This window comes from Prunus persica, chromosome G6 (genome assembly GCF_000346465.2).
Source record: "Prunus persica cultivar Lovell chromosome G6, Prunus_persica_NCBIv2, whole genome shotgun sequence".
Taxonomy (NCBI): domain Eukaryota; kingdom Viridiplantae; phylum Streptophyta; class Magnoliopsida; order Rosales; family Rosaceae; genus Prunus; species Prunus persica.
The window spans coordinates 27670956-27693301 of NC_034014.1; the positions used below are offsets into that span (position 1 = coordinate 27670956).

General features: G+C 37.5%; 4 protein-coding genes across 10 annotated transcripts; all 4 read left to right on the plus strand.

The window, feature by feature from the left end:
* Window positions 549-7966, plus strand: LOC18775008 (protein transport protein Sec24-like At3g07100). 3 transcript variants are annotated; one of them, XM_020565540.1, is made up of 14 exons: window positions 549-631; window positions 1632-2813; window positions 2897-3035; window positions 3514-3704; window positions 4236-4343; window positions 4443-4646; window positions 4839-5070; window positions 5382-5531; window positions 5634-5790; window positions 6118-6245; window positions 6329-6651; window positions 6728-6916; window positions 7131-7371; window positions 7469-7966. In XM_020565540.1, the coding sequence occupies exons 2-13, from the start codon at window positions 1692-1694 to the stop codon at window positions 7362-7364; spliced, it is 3177 nt and encodes a 1058-aa protein (XP_020421129.1). In that variant the 5' UTR covers window positions 549-631; window positions 1632-1691; the 3' UTR covers window positions 7365-7371; window positions 7469-7966. The 3 variants fall into 3 exon arrangements, with proteins under 3 accessions (XP_020421129.1, XP_020421128.1, XP_007208425.1); XM_020565539.1 differs by having other exon boundaries at window positions 1635-2813; XM_007208363.2 differs by having other exon boundaries at window positions 567-631; window positions 1629-2813.
* Window positions 8879-12638, plus strand: LOC18775303 (putative RNA polymerase II subunit B1 CTD phosphatase RPAP2 homolog). Its single transcript, XM_007208371.2, has 6 exons — window positions 8879-9636; window positions 9816-10571; window positions 10671-10861; window positions 10962-11225; window positions 11633-11791; window positions 12061-12638. Exons 1-6 carry the CDS (start codon window positions 8976-8978, stop codon window positions 12163-12165), a joined length of 2136 nt encoding a protein of 711 aa, XP_007208433.1. The 5' UTR covers window positions 8879-8975; the 3' UTR covers window positions 12166-12638.
* LOC18775311 (shaggy-related protein kinase alpha) lies at window positions 13416-17478 on the plus strand. Of its 5 annotated transcripts, XM_020566007.1 has the most exons (14): window positions 13417-13606; window positions 13833-13861; window positions 14306-14457; window positions 14576-14668; window positions 14784-14843; window positions 14949-15221; window positions 15545-15619; window positions 15806-15862; window positions 15961-16101; window positions 16182-16232; window positions 16425-16520; window positions 16600-16683; window positions 16864-16966; window positions 17050-17429. In XM_020566007.1, exons 2-14 carry the CDS (start codon window positions 13840-13842, stop codon window positions 17133-17135), a joined length of 1293 nt encoding a protein of 430 aa, XP_020421596.1. In that variant the 5' UTR covers window positions 13417-13606; window positions 13833-13839; the 3' UTR covers window positions 17136-17429. The 5 variants fall into 5 exon arrangements, with proteins under 5 accessions (XP_007205271.1, XP_020421596.1, XP_007205270.1 ...); XM_007205209.2 differs by lacking the exon at window positions 13833-13861 and having other exon boundaries at window positions 13416-13606; window positions 14285-14457; window positions 17050-17478; XM_007205208.2 differs by lacking the exon at window positions 13833-13861.
* Window positions 17737-19411, plus strand: LOC18772264 (zinc finger CCCH domain-containing protein 3). The gene is made up of 5 exons (XM_007206229.2): window positions 17737-18208; window positions 18341-18402; window positions 18663-18744; window positions 18862-18930; window positions 19038-19411. The coding sequence occupies exons 1-5, from the start codon at window positions 18079-18081 to the stop codon at window positions 19145-19147; spliced, it is 453 nt and encodes a 150-aa protein (XP_007206291.1). The 5' UTR covers window positions 17737-18078; the 3' UTR covers window positions 19148-19411.

Genomic DNA, 22346 nt, shown 5'->3' on the forward strand with positions numbered 1-22346 from the left:
TTAAAAGTAAAATCAGATAATAGATCTTATTTTTATTTAATACAACTATTCATTATCTTTTTTAATTCTAAAATAAATTAAATTTTTATAAAAAAAAGCCTCTCGCAGGCGTAGAAGCCCGTGTAAAGAGACTAACTTTTGCATATAAAAAAAAAACGAATAATAACTATTTTAGAATGCTACTAACAATTCTCTTAATATATGTATATTACCTTTAAAATAAATTAAAAAATTCACAATGAGTGGATTCGAATGTAAAACAACTTTTGTATACTGTCTGATCCGTAATATTATTAATTCATTCATATTATAAAATTTACAGCTGATAATCTATTTTTCGAAAACTTATGAAATCAGAACTTCATTTTATTTAGAATTGAAAAAGTTAAAAAAAAATATATTTAAATAAAAAAAAAACAGAGAGAAAAGGAAGACTGACCCAACCCAACAACTTTCGGCCTTAATGGTAAAGATCCGATTGGGCCCAGCCCAAATTTGAATACTAATTTAAACGAGAAGAGGACGACGTCGTTGAGGTCGACGAAAAATATTAACCCAGTCACACACTCTCTCTCGTCTCTCTTTGATTGTCAATCTCTCTCTAGACTCTCTGTTTCTCTCTCTAGCAAAGGTAAGCTTCCTCTTCCTCTCTCTCTCTCTCTCTCTCTCTCTCTCTCTCTGTGAATCTCGATGTGCCTCTACGATTAATTCAACGCAAATAGTCTCTCTTGTTGGTGCATCAATAGAATTCACCTTTTCCTGCTGTGGGTATTTGCAAAATTCTGAGATTCAACTACCAATCCCAGTTGGGTCTCTTTCACTTTCGTATTTCCTTTGGGTTTTACGTACGATTTCCATATACTGCACAAATTTGGCTCTATTTTTCATGTGCGTTCTCTTATCCTCTTTGATCCACATGGATAATTTCTAAAAATTTGGGGTTTGATTAGTGCTTATTTCGATTGTTGATGATTAAGATCTGCTACTTTGTGTATGTATTGCATGTTCAATTACGCGTCTTTTTTTTTTTTTTTTGGTAATTTCAGCTTTTAGGATTATGGGATTATGATTCCTAGTATTAGAAATCATAATGTTAATATTTTGTTGTGAGCTTAATTGATTACACATTGGTTCATGTTTGGTTTTCATAATTAGTTATAGGGTAATTACTAATAGTATCTCATGATCCATCATGCATTGTTTATGTTGTGATCATGTGAGGCCTTAGGGGTTAAGACTTAGAATTGGGTGGTTACTGATCTTTGTTAGTGGAATCTTAAATGAAATGTTAATGGTGCTTGCGCCTAGTCAAATGTTAGAAATGTAAGATTATGAAAACAAGACGACTTTCTTTCTTGGGCGCCTTTATGAATTTTCTGAGACTAGACTAGCTTTAGTGTTGACATAGAGGGTCTTGATCTATTCTCAAATACATTATTTGCTTATTCCATTGGTACTTCTTTGTTATGTTTGATGCATGGATCCCACTCACCATTGTTTTGCTCTCTATTAAAAAAATAAAAAATTGAATGTCCTTCTCTTTGTGTTTATATGTTTCCATAGCCCAATGCTGTGAGTACATTTAATCCTACTTGGATGGTATTTCAAACCTCTTCTCTTGCATGTAGTAGCAGGTATAGGTCATGAGAGCATTGCTACTATTGAAATAGCAGGTGATTATAACGAAAGTTATGGGGACTGAAAATCCTGGTCGTCCGAATTTTACTACAAGACCTGCCACTGCACCTTTTGCTGCTGCTCCTCAGACTATGATGCCTTTTTCATCTTCAGGTCCTGTGGTTGGACAGGAGGCCTCTGGTTTTAGACCTCCTCCACATGTCACTCAACAGACGCCATTTTCATCATATGGGCCAGTGGTTGGATCAGATGCCTCTACATTTAGACCTGCTCCACCAGTTGCTCCACACACTAATGCACCTTTCTCATCATCTGGGTCTGCAGTTGGACCACAAACCTCTCCTTTTAGGCCTACCCCGCCAGCTAGGTTTAATGATCCATCTGTGCCTCCTCCGCCAACATCAAGCGTCCCACCTACCGTTGGATCTTTCTCCCGTTTCCCAACACCACAATATCCTTTAACAGCGCAAGCACCCCCTCCACGTGGTCCACCTGTAGGCCAACTGCCATTTCAACCTCCTGCCGGTCAAGCACCATTTCAACGACCGCAGCAGCAGATACCTTCTGTGCCAATGGGAGCTCCACCTCAAAGCATAAATTCTGCACCACCAAGTGTGAATGTTTTTCAGTCTCCGTCAGATTCGTCATTCCCAGCTCCCCCACCAAATGTTCATGCATCGTTTCCTGGATTTGCTCATAAGCAGTCTAGTGCAGATCCACAAGCCCCACCCGTCCAGTCTCCATTTCTTACTCATCAAGGAAACTATGCAGCTGCTCCACCAGCAGTATCTTCCCCTTTTGCTGCTCACCAAGGAGGTTATGCTCCACCTACTCCAGGTGCAGCTCCACTAGGTTACCAGTCAAGAGACCACATGCAACATCCTGGCTCCGGACCTCCCCTTGGTGCTGTCCAAACCCTGACGGAAGACTTCAGCTCACTATCTATTGGGTCTGTTCCCGGAACAATTGAACCTGGACTTGACCCTAAAGCTTTGCCTAGGCCTTTGAGTGGTGATGTGGAGCCAAAATCACTTGCTCAGTTGTACCCCATGAATTGCCATCCTAGATTTCTACGGCTTACAACCGGTGCAATACCAAGTTCTCAGTCGTTGTCTTCAAGGTGGCATTTACCTTTAGGAGCGGTTGTTTGCCCACTTGCTGAACCACCTGATGGGGTTAGTGCATCTATACTTAGAATGATCAAAATTGCTTAAAATTGGATTCGCTGTAATTATTTTGTTTCTTGTTCTCTCCTTAGGAGGAAGTTCCAATTGTTAATTTCGGTTCTGCTGGGATTATTCGCTGTAGAAGATGTCGGACATATGTGAATCCGTATGTAACATTTACAGATGCTGGAAGAAAGTGGCGTTGCAACATCTGTGCTTTACTTAATGATGGTAAATGGACTAGCTCTTCTTCTTTCCCTCAAAGAATAAATTGTACTTATTTTTTGTAAACAAATGTACCATATGTGGAAGGATGAAATGTTGACACAATATGCATCTAAGATCAACTTTTTGCATTCCTATGTTGGGTAACATTAAGGAGCTGAGTTTGCCTTCCATTTTACTCATTGTTGTCCATTGTACTTACCTAAATAGGTATTTGGGCAATGTATCCTGCAACATATGTATGGAATACTTCTGCTTGCTCCAAAATAAAGTTATTATATTCATTCACCAAAACTGTTGTCCATTCATCATGATGAATGGACAACAGCTTTGGTGTATTTTTGTTAAAGATGGTCTACCTGAATGCAGGGTCAAGTTTTCTTGCTGGATACTGCTTGTTTTTGTTTGCTAAATTTAATCACTGTGTTGCGCTGTTTGGTTTTTGGAAATAACTATCATAATTTGTAGTTACTTTCTTGTTCAGTTCCTGGTGATTACTTTGCTCATTTGGATGCCACTGGCAGAAGAATTGATTTGGATCAGCGACCTGAGCTTACACAGGGTAGCGTGGAATTTGTTGCTCCAACTGAATATATGGTGCGGCCTCCTATGCCGCCACTGTATTTTTTCCTCATTGATGTTTCCATATCAGCAGTCAGAAGTGGTATGATTGAGGTATACACTTTTTCTAATGCTTTTACAGACAAGCTGTTTATTTTATGAAATATTACTAATATACAACTAAAGAGCCTTTGGGGCTATTGTGTCTGGTCTGGTTCATAGATATCCAGTATTGCTTGTGTCTATTGTTCTTGGTTGCCCCTGAGAGAATAATGACACATGTGGTTTGATTGAGATTAGGAAGAAACGACATACTTGTTAACAAACAATATCATATATGTTATGTTGTCTGGTTTTATTTTATAAAGTAGGCTGGTTCAGATGCCTAGCTTTGGGCGTGTTTTCTTACATGACACAGATAGAATAGGGTTTGCATGCAACTAGTACTCAACTCTTGAGTGATTGAGTTACTGAAATTCTCTTGTTTATAAGTATTCATGTAAGGACTTTCACAGTATGAATCCCAATGGCCGGTTCTGTGTCTTTCCATTTATTGTATTTTATTATCTCTTTGATTAATTACTACTAAAGGCCTGTCTACCTCTCTGTTGGAATTGTTGAAATTTATTGATTACCTCTTTGCAGGTTGTGGCCCAAACTATACGGTCATGTTTGGATGAGCTTCCTGGCTACCCCAGAACACAAATTGGGTTTGCAACTTTTGACAGCACAATACATTTTTATAATATGAAGGTATGTGCTTTCTGTTACTGCCTGTTGTCATAGCGTATTATTTCCTGTTTCATCCAACTCCCAACGTATGTGCTGAGTTCCTGTGGGTTTCACATGCAGTCTTCTCTGACTCAGCCTCAAATGATGGTGGTCTCAGATCTGGATGACGTATTTGTTCCATTGCCAGATGATCTTCTTGTCAATTTATCTGAATCAAGAAGTGTTGTGGAGACTTTCCTTGATAGCTTGCCGTCCATGTTTCAAGACAATGTTAATATGGAGTCTGCTTTTGGCCCAGCTCTGAAGGCCTCACTTATGCTTATGGTCTGTTAGCTTTCTCACACGTGGCATTTTGAACTTTGCCTTTGGCTAAAAGATTCAATCAATTATAGAGTAGTGTGTTAATTTTTGTATTTCTCGAGTAATTTGCTATTCAGTTACTTCTTTATGCATTTCTAAGAGTTTGGTTGTTCATTTGCTCTGCATTAACTTCTGCACGCATGTGTGTTTATGCAGAGCCAACTTGGGGGAAAATTGTTAATTTTTCAGAATACACTGCCATCTCTTGGTGTTGGCCGCTTGAAGTTGCGTGGAGATGATCTTCGTGTCTATGGAACTGATAAAGAGCATCCACTGAGACTACCAGAGGATCCTTTCTACAAGCAGATGGCTGCAGAATTTACCAAGTTCCAGATAGGGGTAGATGTATATGCCTTCAGTGACAAGTACACTGATATAGCCTCATTAGGTACATAATGGTGATTTTATCTTATTCTGTTTTCACTATCATAGAACCAAAGATCAAGATGATGTTGGAAGTCGGAGGAATATCAGTAGAAGATCCTGGCTTTCATCATAGTTAATATTTTTGAAGAAAGAATCTGAATTTGCATATTTGAAACTTTATACAGCAGCTAATGCTAGGCCCATACCAGGGTGCGATGCTTATTGTGTTTAATGTATGCTCTCCCATGATCTTCTTGTGCTATGAGAAAAAGTTCAGTCATGAGTGCATAGAAGTTGTATACTATATAACTGCTATTGGTCTTCCAAATGTAGGTACTCTGGCAAAATATACCGGGGGTCAGGTGTATTATTACCCAAATTTTCAATCCACAATTCATGGAGAGAAGTTGAGACATGAGTTAGCCAGAGACCTTACTAGGGAAACTGCCTGGGAAGCAGTCATGCGCATAAGATGTGGAAAAGGTCTGCTATTAATGATTCCCCAGAACAACCCCATTTGGGCTCACATACATATATGTCTGTTGGAAAATATGCTAATGTTTTGTTACTTGTTTATACTTTTAGGAGTCCGCTTTACATCTTATCATGGGAACTTTATGCTAAGGTCCACCGACTTACTAGCACTTCCAGCTGTAGATTGTGATAAAGCATTTGCGATGCAGTTATCTCTTGAAGAGACGTTACTAACTATTCAGACAGTATATTTCCAAGTTGCTTTGCTGTATCCTTCAGTTTTAACTATACATAGACATGCCTGTATGGTGCTTGTTTATCTTTTGATTGTTCACATATCATGCTGTCAATGTGAGTTGTGAACACTACTTCTGTTATTACTATTGGTATCTCTTTAAATTTCCATTATAAAATCAGTCCCTTCTGATATTCTTCTTCTGAACCGAAGTACTTTTTTGAGGTTACATAATGAAGTTGTTTCATTCATTATACTCGATCTGGATATATGACTGTCTAGTTTAAATTGCTTTGGGGGGAATTCCACAATGGTATTGTGAAGGTTATCAATTTGTGAAGTGTCTTTAACATTTTAAAGATACACTGCATCCTGTGGAGAAAGGCGTATTAGAGTACATACAGCTGCAGCACCGGTGGTTACAGATCTGGGAGAGATGTACCGACAGGCTGATACAGGTGCCATTGTCACCTTGCTTTCCAGGCTAGGTAGGCAACTGAAACTCTATTCTAGTGGTGTAGTATATATTTTGAATCTCGATTTTCTCAAGTTCTTCAGAAATAATGTGCAGCAATTGAAAAAACTTTGTCCCATAAGTTGGAAGATGCTCGGAACTCTTTGCAGCTAAGAATTGTCAAAGCCCTCAAAGAATTTCGAAATCTCTATGCTGTACAACACCGCTTGGGAGGGAAGATGATATACCCAGAGTCTCTGAAGTTCTTGCCTTTGTATGGATTAGCACTTTGTAAATCAGCACCTCTTCGTGGAGGGTATGCAGACGTGTCACTTGATGAACGTTGTGCAGCAGGCCACACAATGATGACTCTACCTGTTAAAAAACTGTTGAAGCTCCTATATCCTAGTTTGATACGGCTCGATGAGTATCTTTTGAAGGTAATAAGATTCCATTAACTTAAGTTGAGTGATGTCATTTATCAATCATTAAATTTGTTTCTTCTTGTATTTGCAGGCATATGCTGAGGCTGATGACTTTCAAAGCATAGAGAATAGGTTACCACTAGTTGCTGAGAGCTTAGATTCCAGAGGCCTTTACATATTTGATGATGGGTTTCGCTATGTTCTATGGTTTGGTAGAGTTCTTCCACCTGATATAGCTAAGAATTTACTTGGGACCGACTTTGCAGCAGAGTTATCAAAGGTATGACAAATTCCCTTAAAGACAAAGTTAAAAAAGAAAGTATTATGAGAGGTCCAAAAGGAGGGGTGGGGTGGCAAAGAGTTTGATCATCTTTCACGTCCATGTGCAAGCATGCATCATTACTTTCTGCATAGTCTTGTTTTTCAACTTTTGATGGATTTACTTAAATTTATATAAGAGATCTTCCATTTTAATTTTTTTTGGCTGCGATCAGGTTACCCTTTGTGAGCGCGATAATGAAATGTCGAAGAAGTTAATGAGGATACTTAAGAAATTTAGAGAAAGTGATGCTTCTTATTATCAGCTGTGCCATCTTGTAAGACAAGGTGAGCAGCCCCGAGAAGGTCATCTTGTACTTGCCAATCTGGTTGAGGACCAGATGGGGGGAACCAATGGTTATGTTGATTGGATAATTCAAGTACACCGACAAGTCCAGCAAAATCCGTAGTATAGAGGTAATGTTCTCCCGTTAAATTTTTGTATTTATTTGATGATTGGAGGTTCGAAGAAAATTATCGGAACTGCTAAACGAAACTGATTTCGATGTTGCAGGATATTTATTAAGCTAATTGCATGCCTCATCTGTAAAGTAGTGGAGCCTTTGTTCAATATGGTGAATAATTTGAATTTACCCATGGGATCATCCCCTGCCCTAGAGTGGAGGCTGGTTGAGTTGAAGAAATGGGTGGTTACCATGCAAGATTTTTGGACAATTCGTTACTTCATCGCAGGATGCAATCATCAAAGGAGATGTACTTTAGTAGTCATATAATCTTTATTTTGCCGTCTTCATGTTGGGAAGAAACACGCATTAAATTTTTGTATGTGATATCATTTTCTTTACTTTGTTGTTAGCAATTTCCCTGCGCTGTTATAATTCCATATTTTTCCCCCTCCAGTCGGATTGTTTAGCCAGAGGACAGAGGTGGTGTGATAAGTGCACCATGCTTACAAAACATGTTGGATTTTTTTTGTTTTTGTTTTTGTTTTCCTGGTCAGATGTTGGATTTTGTTGATATATTTAACATTTTAATCGTAATACTTAAAAAGGTTATTTCTCTTTTTCTATCCACAAAATTTTCTACATGATATGATAAAAATTCATCCGAAACCACTATTTCAAGAATGTTCATGCTTCAAATGAAAATATTGGTAATATCATATTTTTCCTTTTGTTTCCTCCCCAGAAAACGGATCGTTAAATTTATAGTTTATATGCACTGAAACTTTAACCTATAGATTTGTATATATCATAAGATGACTAGACTTAATAAAAAGATTTAATTCCAACCTAATTATTTTCTATTATGTATATCTTCTTTATTTGGCCACAGTTAGAAAAAGGAGGGGGAAAACTTCACACATCTTGTATCATGCGGGTTTAAACTTACGATCATTTGGAAGCGCGCCAAAAATCTAAGTCAATTCAACTAACTCGTTGGTCTATTATGCACCATCCTCCTACAAGAATATCAAAGCTTCGGATGCCGAAGTTGTCTTTTGCAAGAAGTAGAGAGGAAAAATAAGGGAGGTTTTGATATTTTTCCAAGAGAATTTATTTATGTTATAATACTATGAAACCCTAGTGTGGATATTGAATATGTAAATTGAAATTATTTTGCCCTAATAACTATCGAGTAATGAATGATGCTGAACTATTTTTTAAATTAATTTTTTTATATATAAGTTCGAACTTGGGGCAAATAGATAAGTTCATTGTCTTGATCAATTGAGCCTAATAATATTAGAAGTCCAGCCATACACCATCAATAAAATAATTAAATGTACTATGTAGGAAAATAAAAATTATAATTTATGAAAATGTTTCTCTAAATTTACCATGATAAAAAAGAGGTTTGGATAGTTTTTAATTTTTTATCCAAATAATGCCCGCGGTTTGACCACTCCTGGTTTGACCAAACAGTATGAAAATCGCGGACTCGAGCAATATTAGCTAAACGAGAGTGGGAGAGAGCTTCAAATTCCTCAGAGTTCCAAAACCTTAAACCCAAATCTCTGAAAACCCTAATTAGTATCTGCAAGCCCCTTTCTCTGTGGAATGGGAAAGGGCCAACCAGAGCAACAGCAACCACGGATTTCAGTGAAAGACACAGTGTACAAGCTACAACTCGCTCTCCTCGAAGGCATCAAGACCCAAGACCACCTTTACTTGGCTGGCTCTATTATCTCTCGCTCCGACTACAATGACGTCGTCACAGAGCGCACCATAGCCAACCTCTGTGGCTACCCTCTCTGCTCCAATGCCTTGCCTTCCGACTCTTCTCGTCCCCACAAGGGTCACTATCGCATTTCGCTCAAGGAGCACAAGGTCTACGACCTCCACGAGACCTACATGTATTGCTCCTCACGCTGTGTTATCGAAAGCAAGGCTTTTGCTCAGAGTTTGGGCGAGGAGAGGTGCGATGTCTTGGATTTTGGAAAGGTTGAAAGGATCTTGAGGGCTTTTGGGGATGTAGGTTTTGATAAAGGTGAAGTGGGTTTCGGGGAGATTGGGGATTTGGGGATTTCTAAGTTGAAGATTGAAGAGAAGGTTGAAACGGGTATTGGGGACTTGGGGATTTCTAGGTTGAAGATTGAAGAAAAGAGTGAAACACATATAGGGGATTTGGGCGCCGTTGGTCCATCTAATGCTATTGAAGGCTATGTTCCACAGAAAGAGAGGATATCCAAGCCATTGGGTTCCAAAAAGAACAAAGAAGGTATGTGGGCTTGAAATCTTTATATGGGGTCTGTTGTTTTTGTGAATTTCATCAAATTGAATTGTATGTATGTTGAAGAGTCTAATCTAGTGCTTGCTCAGGTTGCTAGAATTCGACTGTTTCTTGGTTGTTGTTTTCTGTTAATGTTGTTAAAGTGATTCAGGAATGTTATATTGTAGGGTCCAAAGGTAAAGATGCGAAGATGAGCAGTGGGATGGATATAATTTTTAATGAGATGGATTTCATGAGTACTATAATCACTAGTGATGAATATAGTGTGTCAAAAATCCCGCCAAGTGTGGGGGAGCCTGATTTTGAAACCAAGTTTAAAAAATCAAAAGGAAAAGTTGGTCTTAACAAGAATGATTCTGTAAAGAAATCCAGACAATCAAAAGGGGGGAAAAATAAGAATGTCAAGAAAGATGATGTTTGCATTCGAGAGGTGCCTTCGACCTCAGATGCTTCACAAACTGTTTTGAATGGAAGCACTAAAGAAGAAAAAGAGGAGTTCATTGTTGAAAAGGCTGAGCAATCAGGTGAGGCCTTGCTAAGATCCTCTCTTAAACCTTCAGGGACAAAGAAACTTAATCGTTCTGTTACTTGGGCTGACGAGATGATTGATAGCACTGGGAGCAGAAACCTTTATGAGGTGAGAGAGATGGAACAGATAATGGAATACTCTGATGCATTTAGCAGTATGCACAAGCCTTCAGTGGAAAATAAAGTTGGTTGCTCTAATACCTGGTTTGATGAGAAGATTGATAGCACGAAGAGTAAAAATATTTGCGAGGTTAGAGAAGTGCAAGATGCTGATGTTTTAGGGAGTTTGGACTTGCAAGAAAATGAGATTTTGGAATCAGCAGAAGCCTGTGCCATGGCATTGAACCAGGCAGCAGAAGCTGTTGCATCTGGAGAATCTGATGTCAGTGGTGCTGGTATGTCATTGTGTGGAAGTGTAGTTAATAGGTAATAAATTACACTTGTTGAATTTGATATGTAATAGTGTTCTTTCTATGTGTCCTTTCAAATATCAGTTTCGGGAGCTGGAATTATTATATTGCCACGTCCAGATGGTTTGGATGAAGAAGAGCCTACTGAGGATGTTGATATGCTTGAATCAGAACAAGCTCCTCTGTGGCCAAGAAAGCCTGGAATTCCATGTTCTGATTTGTTTGACCCTGAGGATTCATGGTTTGATGCTCCACCAGAGGGTTTCAGCGTAACCGTGAGAGTGCATTTCTTTTTACTTCTAGAGGGGGGTGGGTTGATTTAATATCATTGTCAGGCTATTTTTCTGATAGTATGCAACCTTTCATATATTTCAGTTATCACCTTTTGCAACAATGTGGAATTCACTCTTTACATGGATAACATCTTCTACATTAGCGTATATATACGGGAGGGATGAAAGTTTTCATGAAGAATTTCTCTCAGTTAATGGGAGAGAATATCCTCCTAAGATTGTCTTGGCTGGTGGTCGCTCTTCTGAAATCAAGAAAACTCTGGACGAATCTTTTGCTCGGGCTCTACCAGGAGTTGTTTCCGAACTCAGGCTTCCAACACCAATATCTAGTTTAGAGCAAGGAATGGTATTGATTTTGAATCTTTTTGTGTTTTGTTTAAATTGTGATGAAATATTATATGAACGGACTTTCATTAGTTTGTCCCTTCTAGTCAAATATAAAAGATGCTGATTTGTTGTATAGAATTCTAGTAGCATCCTTTTTATAACCCACAATTGAAAATATATGTTAGTACTTATTTACGGTGGCTCTTGATGTGAGATAAACCAGGGTTATCATACGCATTGACATGTGCATAATGATTACCATGTTGGTTGTTTTCACACCTGTGATTTCAGTGTGACATGATTATGATAACTTATTTTTAATTTTGTATAAACATAATTCATTGTTTAGTATCATGATTCTGTTATGAACCTGTTTAATTGAATTATTTATTGTTTGGAAGCTGTCACTGAGAGGTTTCTGTACAGGGCCGCATGTTGAATACAATGTCCTTTATTGATGCGATACCAGCATTCAGAATGAAACAGTGGCAAGTGATTGTTCTTCTTTTCCTCGAGGGTCTCTCTGTTTGTAGGATCCCTGCACTCACTCCTCACATGACAAATAGAAGGATGCTGTTTTACAAGGTGAGGCTGAACACTCTTTTCTTTCTCATTAACTTATTTGTTTACAATGAGAATAAGATGGAGGTAAGCTGTCTTAGATTTTCTTATCGGCTAAATGTAAGGATGCATAGACTAATGATAAATTAATAATGATGTTAATGCCGATGATCATGTTGTCCAGTAATTAACATACTAAATTTCGGATTTTGAATTTTATATACTGGATAGTCGGGGGCTTTTTTAAACAAAAACCTTAAGCTGTACTTGCGATTTTGGTTTTGGCTAAATAGGTGCTGGAGAACACCCAGATAAGTGCAGAACAGTACGAGCTTATGAAGGATCTCATAATACCCCTTGGCCGAGCACCCCAATTCTCAGCTCAGAGTGGTGCCTAATGCCAAGGAACATTGACTTCAAACGGTGTCAGCCTGCATGCCATATACGAGGCCTAAAGCTGTCTTTGACGCGTGCAGCCGGAAGAAAGACTTGAAGTCTGAAGCTTTGTACATATCTCTTGCAGCCAGAAGAAAGACTTGGAAGTCTGAAGCTTTGTACATGTTTTCTGAATATTTAAAGGAACAAAAAATGTATAAAACTGAGAGATTTTCACATACTGAATTATTTAAATGTGTCATTATTGTTGGTCAAATTGTTGAAGGATTAGGATAAGGAGTTAATATGACAGCACGACTTTGTGCTAGCCACAATCTTATTAGTCTTGATTTGTTCATTAAGTTTGACTATTAGGCATCCAATTAGTGTCTTTGTTCAGATTCAGACACGTTGTTGGTCTGCAAGTTGGAAATTTTGGTTGTTATTATGAGTGGTTATCAATTCATGAGATCTGCTTAAGGTTAGGCCTCTTCTTTTAGCGGCAAAAGGTGTTGTGGCATATTCGCATGTTGGATTTTCACTCTGGGCGCTCCTCCTTGACAAAAAGGGCACCCTCCACAAAAAGACAGATATGCCCACCCAAAAAAGACATTATCCGGCGTTAGGTCTGTCTGATAAAAAATAGGGTAGAATTTTTCTGGGATTTGGACCTTTTATGTTTTATTTCTTTCTGTTATGCCAAAAAGTAATATATATATATATATATTTATTTATTTATTTTAAGAACAAAAAGTAATTGATTAATGTGAAGCAAAACCAGCTTGTGAAAATGTGGGTGCCCTTATGCAAAAGGTGCCAAAATCAATAACTTTTACAATTTGTTACTTTCCTGCCTTTTTAAAACTGTGTGAGAGTTAGTTCAGTTAGCAAGGGTATTGAGTTGGTTCTCTTCTATTCAAGTTGGAGCTTCTTTTGATAGATTATATTAATTTAAACTATCACTGGTATAAAAATAAAAATAATAATAAGAGAGAGTCTAAGAGCTTTTTAATATTTTTGTATAAAGTAATTACGAGTATTTATCCTTACAATTGAAGTCTTGTGTTCAATTATTTATCTTATGTATTTAAAAAAAAAACTTTAAAAAAAGAGGAAATTTAAAAGAAAGTTTGACTGGTCAAAAAAGCAAGGCACAGGCTTCTTATTTATGAGATTTTATATTTCTTATTTTAAAAACTGTATTAATATTTAATGTAAATAAATTATTAATAACTTGAAAAATATTGAGCCAATAAGAAAGGGTCCTTCTTTGACTGTCCCCAGCGCATCACAGCACCACCACACAAAAAAAGCAAAAATAAACAAAACACACAAACACACAAATCCAAAAGAGGAAACAGACCTAGATCCTCTCTGATCATGGATCTACGCCTCTGATTCTACAAGACGGGCTTAGTTTTTCAGATGATCCCGCCTTGAGCTTTGCCAATTATTGCTTAATCGGTACAATTTTCTTCCTCTGAGTATCTTCTCCTATAAAGCTCCTTTTTTATCTTTCCTTTTTTGGGTTTTTTCTGTGATATATTTGGTGGTTTTTGTTGGTTTCGTTTTGGGTATTTGGATCGGCTTGTTTTGGTATTCAGGATTAAGTGTCTGAACTCCCCTTTTCTCTATTTTTTATTATTATTTATAAATAAATGTTTTGTTTTGTTTTTTTTTTTGGTGGTAGGGAGAGAATGATTATGACTGGATATTCAGGTAGTTCATTTGTGTGAATTTTGGGTTGTATTGTTTGGCTTTAATTGTTGGATCTCGGGTTTCATGTTAATATGTTTATGGGTATGTATAGAAGGTCAAAGACTTGCCTTTTATTTGCTTCATCTCATTTGTGGGGTTCATTTATTGTTCTTTTTTGTGCTGTACATAAAATTTCCGTTGTGGCCTGTGGTTTACAAATTTTGATTTCTTCCTGTATTTATCTATTTTCTGGTAAATATGAGTTTAATTTTCAGCTAAGCTGAGTTGATCGGCTACAAATTTCCTGTTTTCTATATTTCATAAAACTTTACGTAGCTCTTAGTATGGATTGTGGATAATGGGTAAAGAAATGCTACTCAGATTGTACATATTGCAGTTTCATAGTCGCAATTTTAACTGTCACTGCTTAATTGATTGCAGTAGGTTGATGGTTGGTTTAATCAGGGAAAAACAATAAAGAGAGCAGAACAGGTTTGCAACGAATGGCTTCAGTGGGTGTAGCACCTACTTCAGGTCTGAGAGAACCCAGTGGTCATGCTGTTGGTGTGGATAAGCTGCCAGAGGAGATGAATGACATGAAAATTAGGGATGACAAAGTATGTAAGCCATTGGTTAAGTGTTTATCATAGTCTTTTCTCCTTACAGTTTATTTTTTATTTTTTGGATTATTAATTGTCTGCTATTGAATAGTCATGGTCTGCCTCACTGATGCAGGAAATGGAAGCCACAGTCGTTGATGGTAACGGAACAGAGACAGGCCATATAATCGTGACAACTATTGGTGGTAGAAATGGCCAGCCAAAGCAGGTATATTGTTTCTCCTGTGCACATTAGTCTCCAGTTGATGTAGACACTGATATTTTCTTTCCCCAGTTTATTTAATTGCATCTCTAACGGAGTGTTGTATCTTTTGTAATATTAGACAATTAGTTACATGGCTGAGCGTGTTGTCGGGCATGGATCATTTGGAGTTGTGTTCCAAGTAAGATTCTAGTCTTTTGCTTTATAATTCACTGTTGAAAATGTACGGCCCTTCAAATCAGTAGCAGTTTTCCTGTTATTGAATTCTAATTTTTTATGTGTACAGGCAAAGTGCTTAGAGACTGGTGAAACTGTGGCCATAAAGAAGGTTCTGCAAGACAAGAGGTACAAGAACCGGGAGCTGCAAACTATGCGTCTTCTTGACCACCCAAATGTTGTTTCTTTGAAGCATTGCTTCTTTTCAACGACTGAAAAGGATGAACTTTATCTTAACCTGGTACTTGAGTATGTTCCTGAAACGGTTCATCGTGTAATTAAACACTATAACAAGTTGAACCAACGGATGCCTCTGATATATGTTAAACTCTACACATACCAGGTATGATGTCAATGAAAGAATTTCATGTGTGCCTTTTCTTTTTTCCTTTGTGTAAGTTGCACTTGAAGAATATGGTGATGTTTTCTATGTTTCAACATTTTTTCCTTTTTAGAATACAATTTTACATCAATTGAGCAGTTTGTTGTATACTTTAAATATAGGTTAAGAATTCAACTGTTAGACTAAGGTCTTACTCCATGAGTCCAAGGCTTAGGCTAATTGAGTCTTAGAATTGTGTCTCAAAGCATGTTGTTTGTTCCCTGCCCTTGAGGGTTTATGTTTTTGTTAGCTGAGATTTGCCTCATATCATCCATATTTGGCAGATCTTTAGGGCGTTATCCTACATTCACCGCTGCATTGGAGTGTGTCATCGGGACATTAAGCCTCAAAATCTTCTGGTATGTACTTTGATTCTCTTATCCCTATATGCCTATTAATATGTAGTTAACCATATGGTTGTGTGCAGCACTGCCTTCCTCTGTGTGTGTGTGTGTGTGTGTGTGTGTGTGTGTGTGGAGGGATGGGAGTGGTTATGAAGTAAATAAAACAGCAAAGGTTTGAAATTTGGTTCATATTTTTTGCAGGTGAATCCGCATACCCACCAAGTAAAATTGTGTGACTTTGGAAGTGCCAAAGTTTTGGTATGCTTTGTTTTGTTGTTGTCCTTGTCTTCCAATTGTACTCATATTGGCTTTTGCTTCATTGGCGTATATTCTTGTACTGTATTATTATTGAGCAGGTAAAAGGAGAGCCAAATATATCTTATATCTGCTCTAGATACTACAGAGCACCAGAACTCATATTTGGAGCAACTGAGTATACTACAGCTATTGATGTCTGGTCTGTTGGATGTGTTCTTGCTGAGCTATTGCTTGGACAGGTACATGCTTTGCTCAATTGCATTTTCTGAAATATATGTTTTGTACAATTCTAATAGAAAGGAATTTTCTATTGCATCAGCCTCTGTTTCCCGGTGAGAGTGGAGTTGACCAGCTTGTGGAGATTATCAAGGTAAGTTTAACATCTTTATCAGTTCAGTACAAGTTACATATTTAATCTTAGGTATCAATGAATAGGGATAAAAGGATTGTTTAGATGCTTGTGTTGGACATGCATTACTCTCTGTACTTGGTGAAAATATGGCATCTTGAACTTTGATCTTTTATCGTGTGGTGATTCACTTCTTGCGTTTTCTCTTTGTAGGTTTTGGGCACTCCAACAAGGGAGGAAATCAAATGCATGAATCCTAACTATACGGAGTTCAAGTTCCCTCAAATCAAAGCTCACCCGTGGCACAAGGTATTATGAAGGAAGATATTAATGTATCATTTTATATTTCTTAAACCAGACAGCATATTTATATCTGTTATTTCCTTAGATATTCCACAAGCGTATGCCTCCAGAAGCTGTTGATCTGGTTTCAAGACTGCTGCAATACTCTCCGAACTTGCGGTGCACAGCTGTGAGTACAGGAGTTTTTTAATGTCCACATTGTTCATTCTTTCCATTTTTTTTTTCTTTTTACAAAACTCCATTAAGAAAATTTCATTATGTGCTAGTAATAGAAAATTCATTTAATTTTTTATATTCCCATTATCTTCATTTTGTTAATTTTTCAACCATGTTTCTATTTCTAACGCAGCTGGATGCCTTGACCCACCCCTTTTTTGATGAGCTTCGTGACCTGAACACCCGCCTGCCGAATGGACGTTTCCTTCCACCTTTATTTAACTTTAAATCTCACGGTATGATGCTGTTCTGAGAGACAATTTCTTTTTTCTTCCTCTAAGCTTTGTATCAAAGTTCTTACTCTTGGTCTATCAATCAGAATTAAAGGGGGTGCCTGTGGAGATTTTGATGAAATTGATCCCAGAGCATGCGAGAAAGCAAGTCCCTTTCTTGGCATCTGATTAGTTTGTGAGATGTGAGAAACCTCAAGTGTGGTCCCATATGGAAGCTATGTGTTCTCCTGGCCTGCTATTTGTCTCCATTATATTTAATGTACCTCAATGTATGACCTTGTTTTGTAATAGCAGATTTAGATGTATTCTATTGAATCTTGTATTGTCCAAACCTCAATGGGTATTATGATTGCCTTATCCCTGTATCCCCAGATTGTAACATCACATAGAAGACAAACAGCAGCATTTATCTAAATGTTTATCTGTATTTGTATTTCTAGAAGACAGACCAATGTTCTCTGGTTTCGTATTTCCAATGTAATCTAGTTGTTTGGCAGATAGTTTATTGAAGGCTACTTTCCTCTCATTGTAGTAGGAAAAAAGCAATTCCCATAGATTCTAAGTTGAAATCATTTGTGTCAACCTCAGCCTATGCAATTTTTAGACAATTCTGTCAAAGTGATGGATATCTCTCAACAATAAACCTTCCAATCCAAGTATTGGTTTTCTTGATTCCATCAAAGTGATGAGCCGGAATTTGCGTCAAGATGGCTTATGTAGTCATCCAAGTGGGTAATGCCAACGAAGCTTTTACATCACGGAAGGAAAATCAACTTCCCCCTCCTTTAATATCGCTTGTGAAAAAAAAATGTACAAATTTAACTGAACTTTTTTGTTTTTTTCTGTTTCTAGGTCACCAATTAAACTCCAAAAAACAAAGAAAGATTCAATGTTTCATATTAATTTTTTGTTTTTTATCTCTACCATTGAAAGCAAGCAGGATTTCTTCTAAGAGAAAAAAAAAAAAAAAAAAAAGTGAATCCACTTATCACCGTAAACAGTTAAAACTGAAGAACTCTGTGGACCAAAAAGAAAATTTTTCTGTCAGCCGGAAGGCCCAAAACCTATAAATAGTTAGAAACCTCGAATTCGATAAAAAGAGAGAGAGAGTTGCAATGCCGTTGGGGAAGTATTACTGCGAATACTGCGACAAGGAATTCCAAGACACCCCATCCGCCAGGCGACGCCATCTTCAAGGTCTCCAACACCTCAGAGCCAAAGCTCAATGGTACGACTCCTTCAAAGGTATATAAATACAACCATTATCTTCTGCTTTTGAGCTTTTCTTTAAGTCATTTTCCTTTGCTTTCTCAGCTACCAAGCATCCCTCTATGCATTTCTATGTATAATCACAACTCTGTTTGCCGTTGATTGCAGATCCCAGTCATGCTTATACGGAGGGCTTGACAAAAGGGGTTTGCAACCGCTTTGTAAAAACGGTATCGCTTTCTCCTTATCGCATTTTCATTGATTACCCACGTGATTTCACTACTACTACTATAATGGGTTGGATCCAGATTTTGATTTTTCCTTTAATCAACCCAATTAATTTGGTCAGGTGTTGACTCTGTTGAATAATGTGTTGGAGGCAGAGTTTGCTTTGATAGTATACTTGGTTTTGAATTGATTTTGGCTTTGGATTTATATGTTTTGGTTTCTTGTTTATTGTCAATTTCTTTTTCTTTGGCATGGATTGTAGGGATTTTGCCCATACGGGGATTCTTGTAGATATCTTCATCCCAAGAACAATCAGCAGAATATGGTTACTCAAGGGGCACCAGGTAAAGATACCTGAAATTGAAAACAATGCCCCTTGTGTTTTTTTTCTTCTTAATGTGAGGGAGAAGGAATTAAATATGTTTTCAGTATCTAATTCAAGAGTTGGAATGTGTTGACAGGTTTGATTGATAATAATCAGTCTTCAACTTTTCAAGAGAACCAGTTGGTGGGGGGCAGCTCTTTGCCAGGTAACTTGAAATGATATGCTGCTTTAGACTTGAGACAGTTGGTAGGTGACCATTGCTGTCTTAGTTTTTGTTTTTAACAGAATTTATTTCTTCCTTTTGATTCACAGATGTGGTGGTCAGAGATAGCATGGGAATGTCATGGGGCAATCTACCTCCATCTCTAATGCCTCCTCCAGAGGGTGGATATCCGCCGCTTCCTTTTGTGGACTGGGGATAAGTCCTCTATGTCTTTCGGACGCCATTTATCTAGCGCTTGTGCTACCGATACAGATCCTTATCTAGTTCCTGATTTCTTTCTTTTGATCTAGTTGACATGTAACATGTTACTAGTAAAGTTGTATGATGAGATATGGATTGTCATCAAGGCTTGTAGGCTTGTAGCTTGTGGTTTATAGTATTGACTAAAACATTTCCTTCATATAATTCTTCTACTAAAGAGAATGTGTTGTGTCTTGTGCTATAAAGTTCATTTTTTCACTCACATGGATGGCAAGCTGCTTGTTTTGTCTGAATTGTCCAACTGTTTATGCTCTAAACTTTTGGAATGCCAAATAATATTTAGAGAATGCTAAACCCTAAACCCTAAACTCTCTCCTTTTCTCATCCTGCTATTTGTTGTGCTTGTAGTGTTTGCCATATTTTTGTTTCAAAATAAACACTACGGTTCCACAAAACACATTACTCGTGTACATGTTTTTTAAACCATGTTCATCAATTCCTGCCCAAATTATAGAGATCCATTGCCTTCCCTTATAATCTGGCCAAAATGTGATATTGTTGAAAAGGTAATGCGTATTTGTGTAGATGTAACTACACAATTTTAGAAAACTCAAGAAACTACAAACTAGAAGATGAAATGTCGGCAACACAAAAAAAAAAGAAAAAAGTAAAGAATATTCTAGATGAAGCCACACACTTGTGGCCGGAGAAAACAACAAGGCGGTAGAACATGATGGCTAAACAATAGCTACAAAAATAATATTGTACAATATAGAAGTTTCTAGTAAGGGCACTTCCAGCCTTTTGCCTGGGCAGGACAGGGTTTATCCCACAAGAAGGCTCCAACGCACAAAGGCAAGCCTGGACAAGGCTTGGGGCCCACTAATCTGGGCAAGCCCTCAGGCACAGTCAGCCAATGTTGTTGCATGGGCAATTGATGTAATGCTGCCGTCGGCAATCAATTTAAATAACAAAAAATTGAAGGAAAAAAAGAAGGGAAAAAAAATCATTTATTTATTTTATTTTATTATAAATAACTAACTATATTCTTTACTTCTCATACCAAAACTCTATATAAATTCATCTCTTTATATCTCATGTGAATAGTGGTTGCCTTTAAGTTGCCATGACAATGGGTGGAAACACAACAAGCCTTTAACAAAGGATGCCACTATTCATGTGAATAGTAACAGCCTTACCTCCAATTACCCTTTGTCATGACAAATGGGTGGAAGTGCTCTAAAAGCCACCACAAAAGGGACTAGAAAAAGAAGCTAGTCGGTGGACTTGTTGCTGTTGGCAAAGATGCCTATAAATAGGCATGCAACCCACAATGGGATGTGGAGTCAACAAAAAGAACTCCCAAACGATGTAAGGGTCAACTAATACAAGTCCCAATCTATGTGGGAACAAGCTACCCAAATCTAAGCTAGTAAGCTAGCAACCTAAACTAGCTAGCTAGCTATCTAGCTAATCAACTAAAGGTGGTGGGAGTTAATCACTACAACACCCAACCCAATCCACGAGGGAGCTACATAAGCTACCCAACCTATGGAAGAAGCTTGAAGACGAGAGGTCAAGCTAGTGCCAAATAGCCCAAACTAATCTAAATCAAGTGTGGTTGCCAATAAGCCAATAAGTTAAGAAGGAGGCCAATCACCCTACATCAAGCTTTGTACTATTCTCCTCCAATGTAATAAAATCACTTTGTTAAACTATTGTCCCATTTTTCTAAACCCCTTCACCCAATAATCTAACAAGTGGTATCAGAGTGTCACTAAATCCCTTCACACATAAACCAACAATGATATCACAAACACTCATAACAACACCACCTAAATTCCAACAGATATCTTCCTTAGAATTCAAATTTCATCATCCAAACGCAACAAATGCACGTCTCAGTTGCTCTCCCATTCCACGAATATGAAATTTAATTTAGACATTGTTTGCTAAAGATTCATTCAACATTCAATATTGCAAGAAGGGATTATAGTTTCGTACACCAAAATAGGTATATAACATTTTGTTTCCTTGGAAGTTGAAACCAAGAAAGAAAAAACTCTAGGGAATTAAGAAGAGAAGAGCTTTGTCTTCATGTAGCACCTAATCTTGTTTTGAAGAACACGAGAAGAAATGAAGGAGGTTGTTACACTTGGAAGTTGGAACTTGAAGGTTGAATTTGGGATGGGAGTGAGATGTGGCCGGCCCACAATATATGGACGCGCCAAAGAATATGCCATAAAATGCAAGTGCAAATAATGAATTATGAAAGTTAACCTAGGATTTGTTTGGTAATGCTTATACCAAACAATACAAGAAAGGCACAGTTGAGGTGAGAATGAAACTAATGCCTAATTCTGTGCCAAGAGAGAAGCCATAACTTCAGAAAGTGAAGCAGAAAATGGAGAGACATAAGCCATGAATCTTGGGACTGAATCACTAAATGGACGCTGTTTGACAAATGACTTTTAAAATCCAATCCGAAAAATAATTTTAAACAAAGCAGAAAAATAAAATAATTCAGGTGTTATGAATAGATATACGTATAATAACACGAGTAATCCCATATGGTGGTGCGACGGTCATACCAAAGAGTTTCTCGTTATTTACGGGTCATTATCTACTCCTATATTGAATTGATATGAAACAAGTGTAGTTGAATTGATATGCTGGACCCTTGAGAATACTTTCCTATTTTCCCTTTAAAACCCCAAAGCAAATTCCCTCTTTGACTAAGCCGCATGTTACTTCCTTTTGAGAATAGGTCTTAGTTTTTCTAATATTCCTATTTTTCCTTTCCTTCCTAAATAAATATTATCTTCCTTATTTTTGGAGGAGTCCCTTGGCCTATAAATACAAAGCGTTAACCTAATAGCCAGGGCATCTTTTTCCACCATCGTCTTCTCTACCATATTTTTCCACCAACTTTCATTCAACCAGAGAAATATCAGAGGAAGCCAAGAATTTGCTGCTGCATTATTTGAGGAGCTTTTGAAGGTGTTCCTGTGAAGATTCTGAAGATCAAGTCCATCGGCCAAATTGGTTTTATGACAATAATTCTCTTGTTTATATTTTCTTCTGTCATGAACTAATTTCCCTTGCTAGGGCTACGATGTAGCCTAACCTTGAATACTTAATTTCTATCGTTATATTAATTTCTGATTATTATCTCATGTTGAGTATTTGTTACTGTT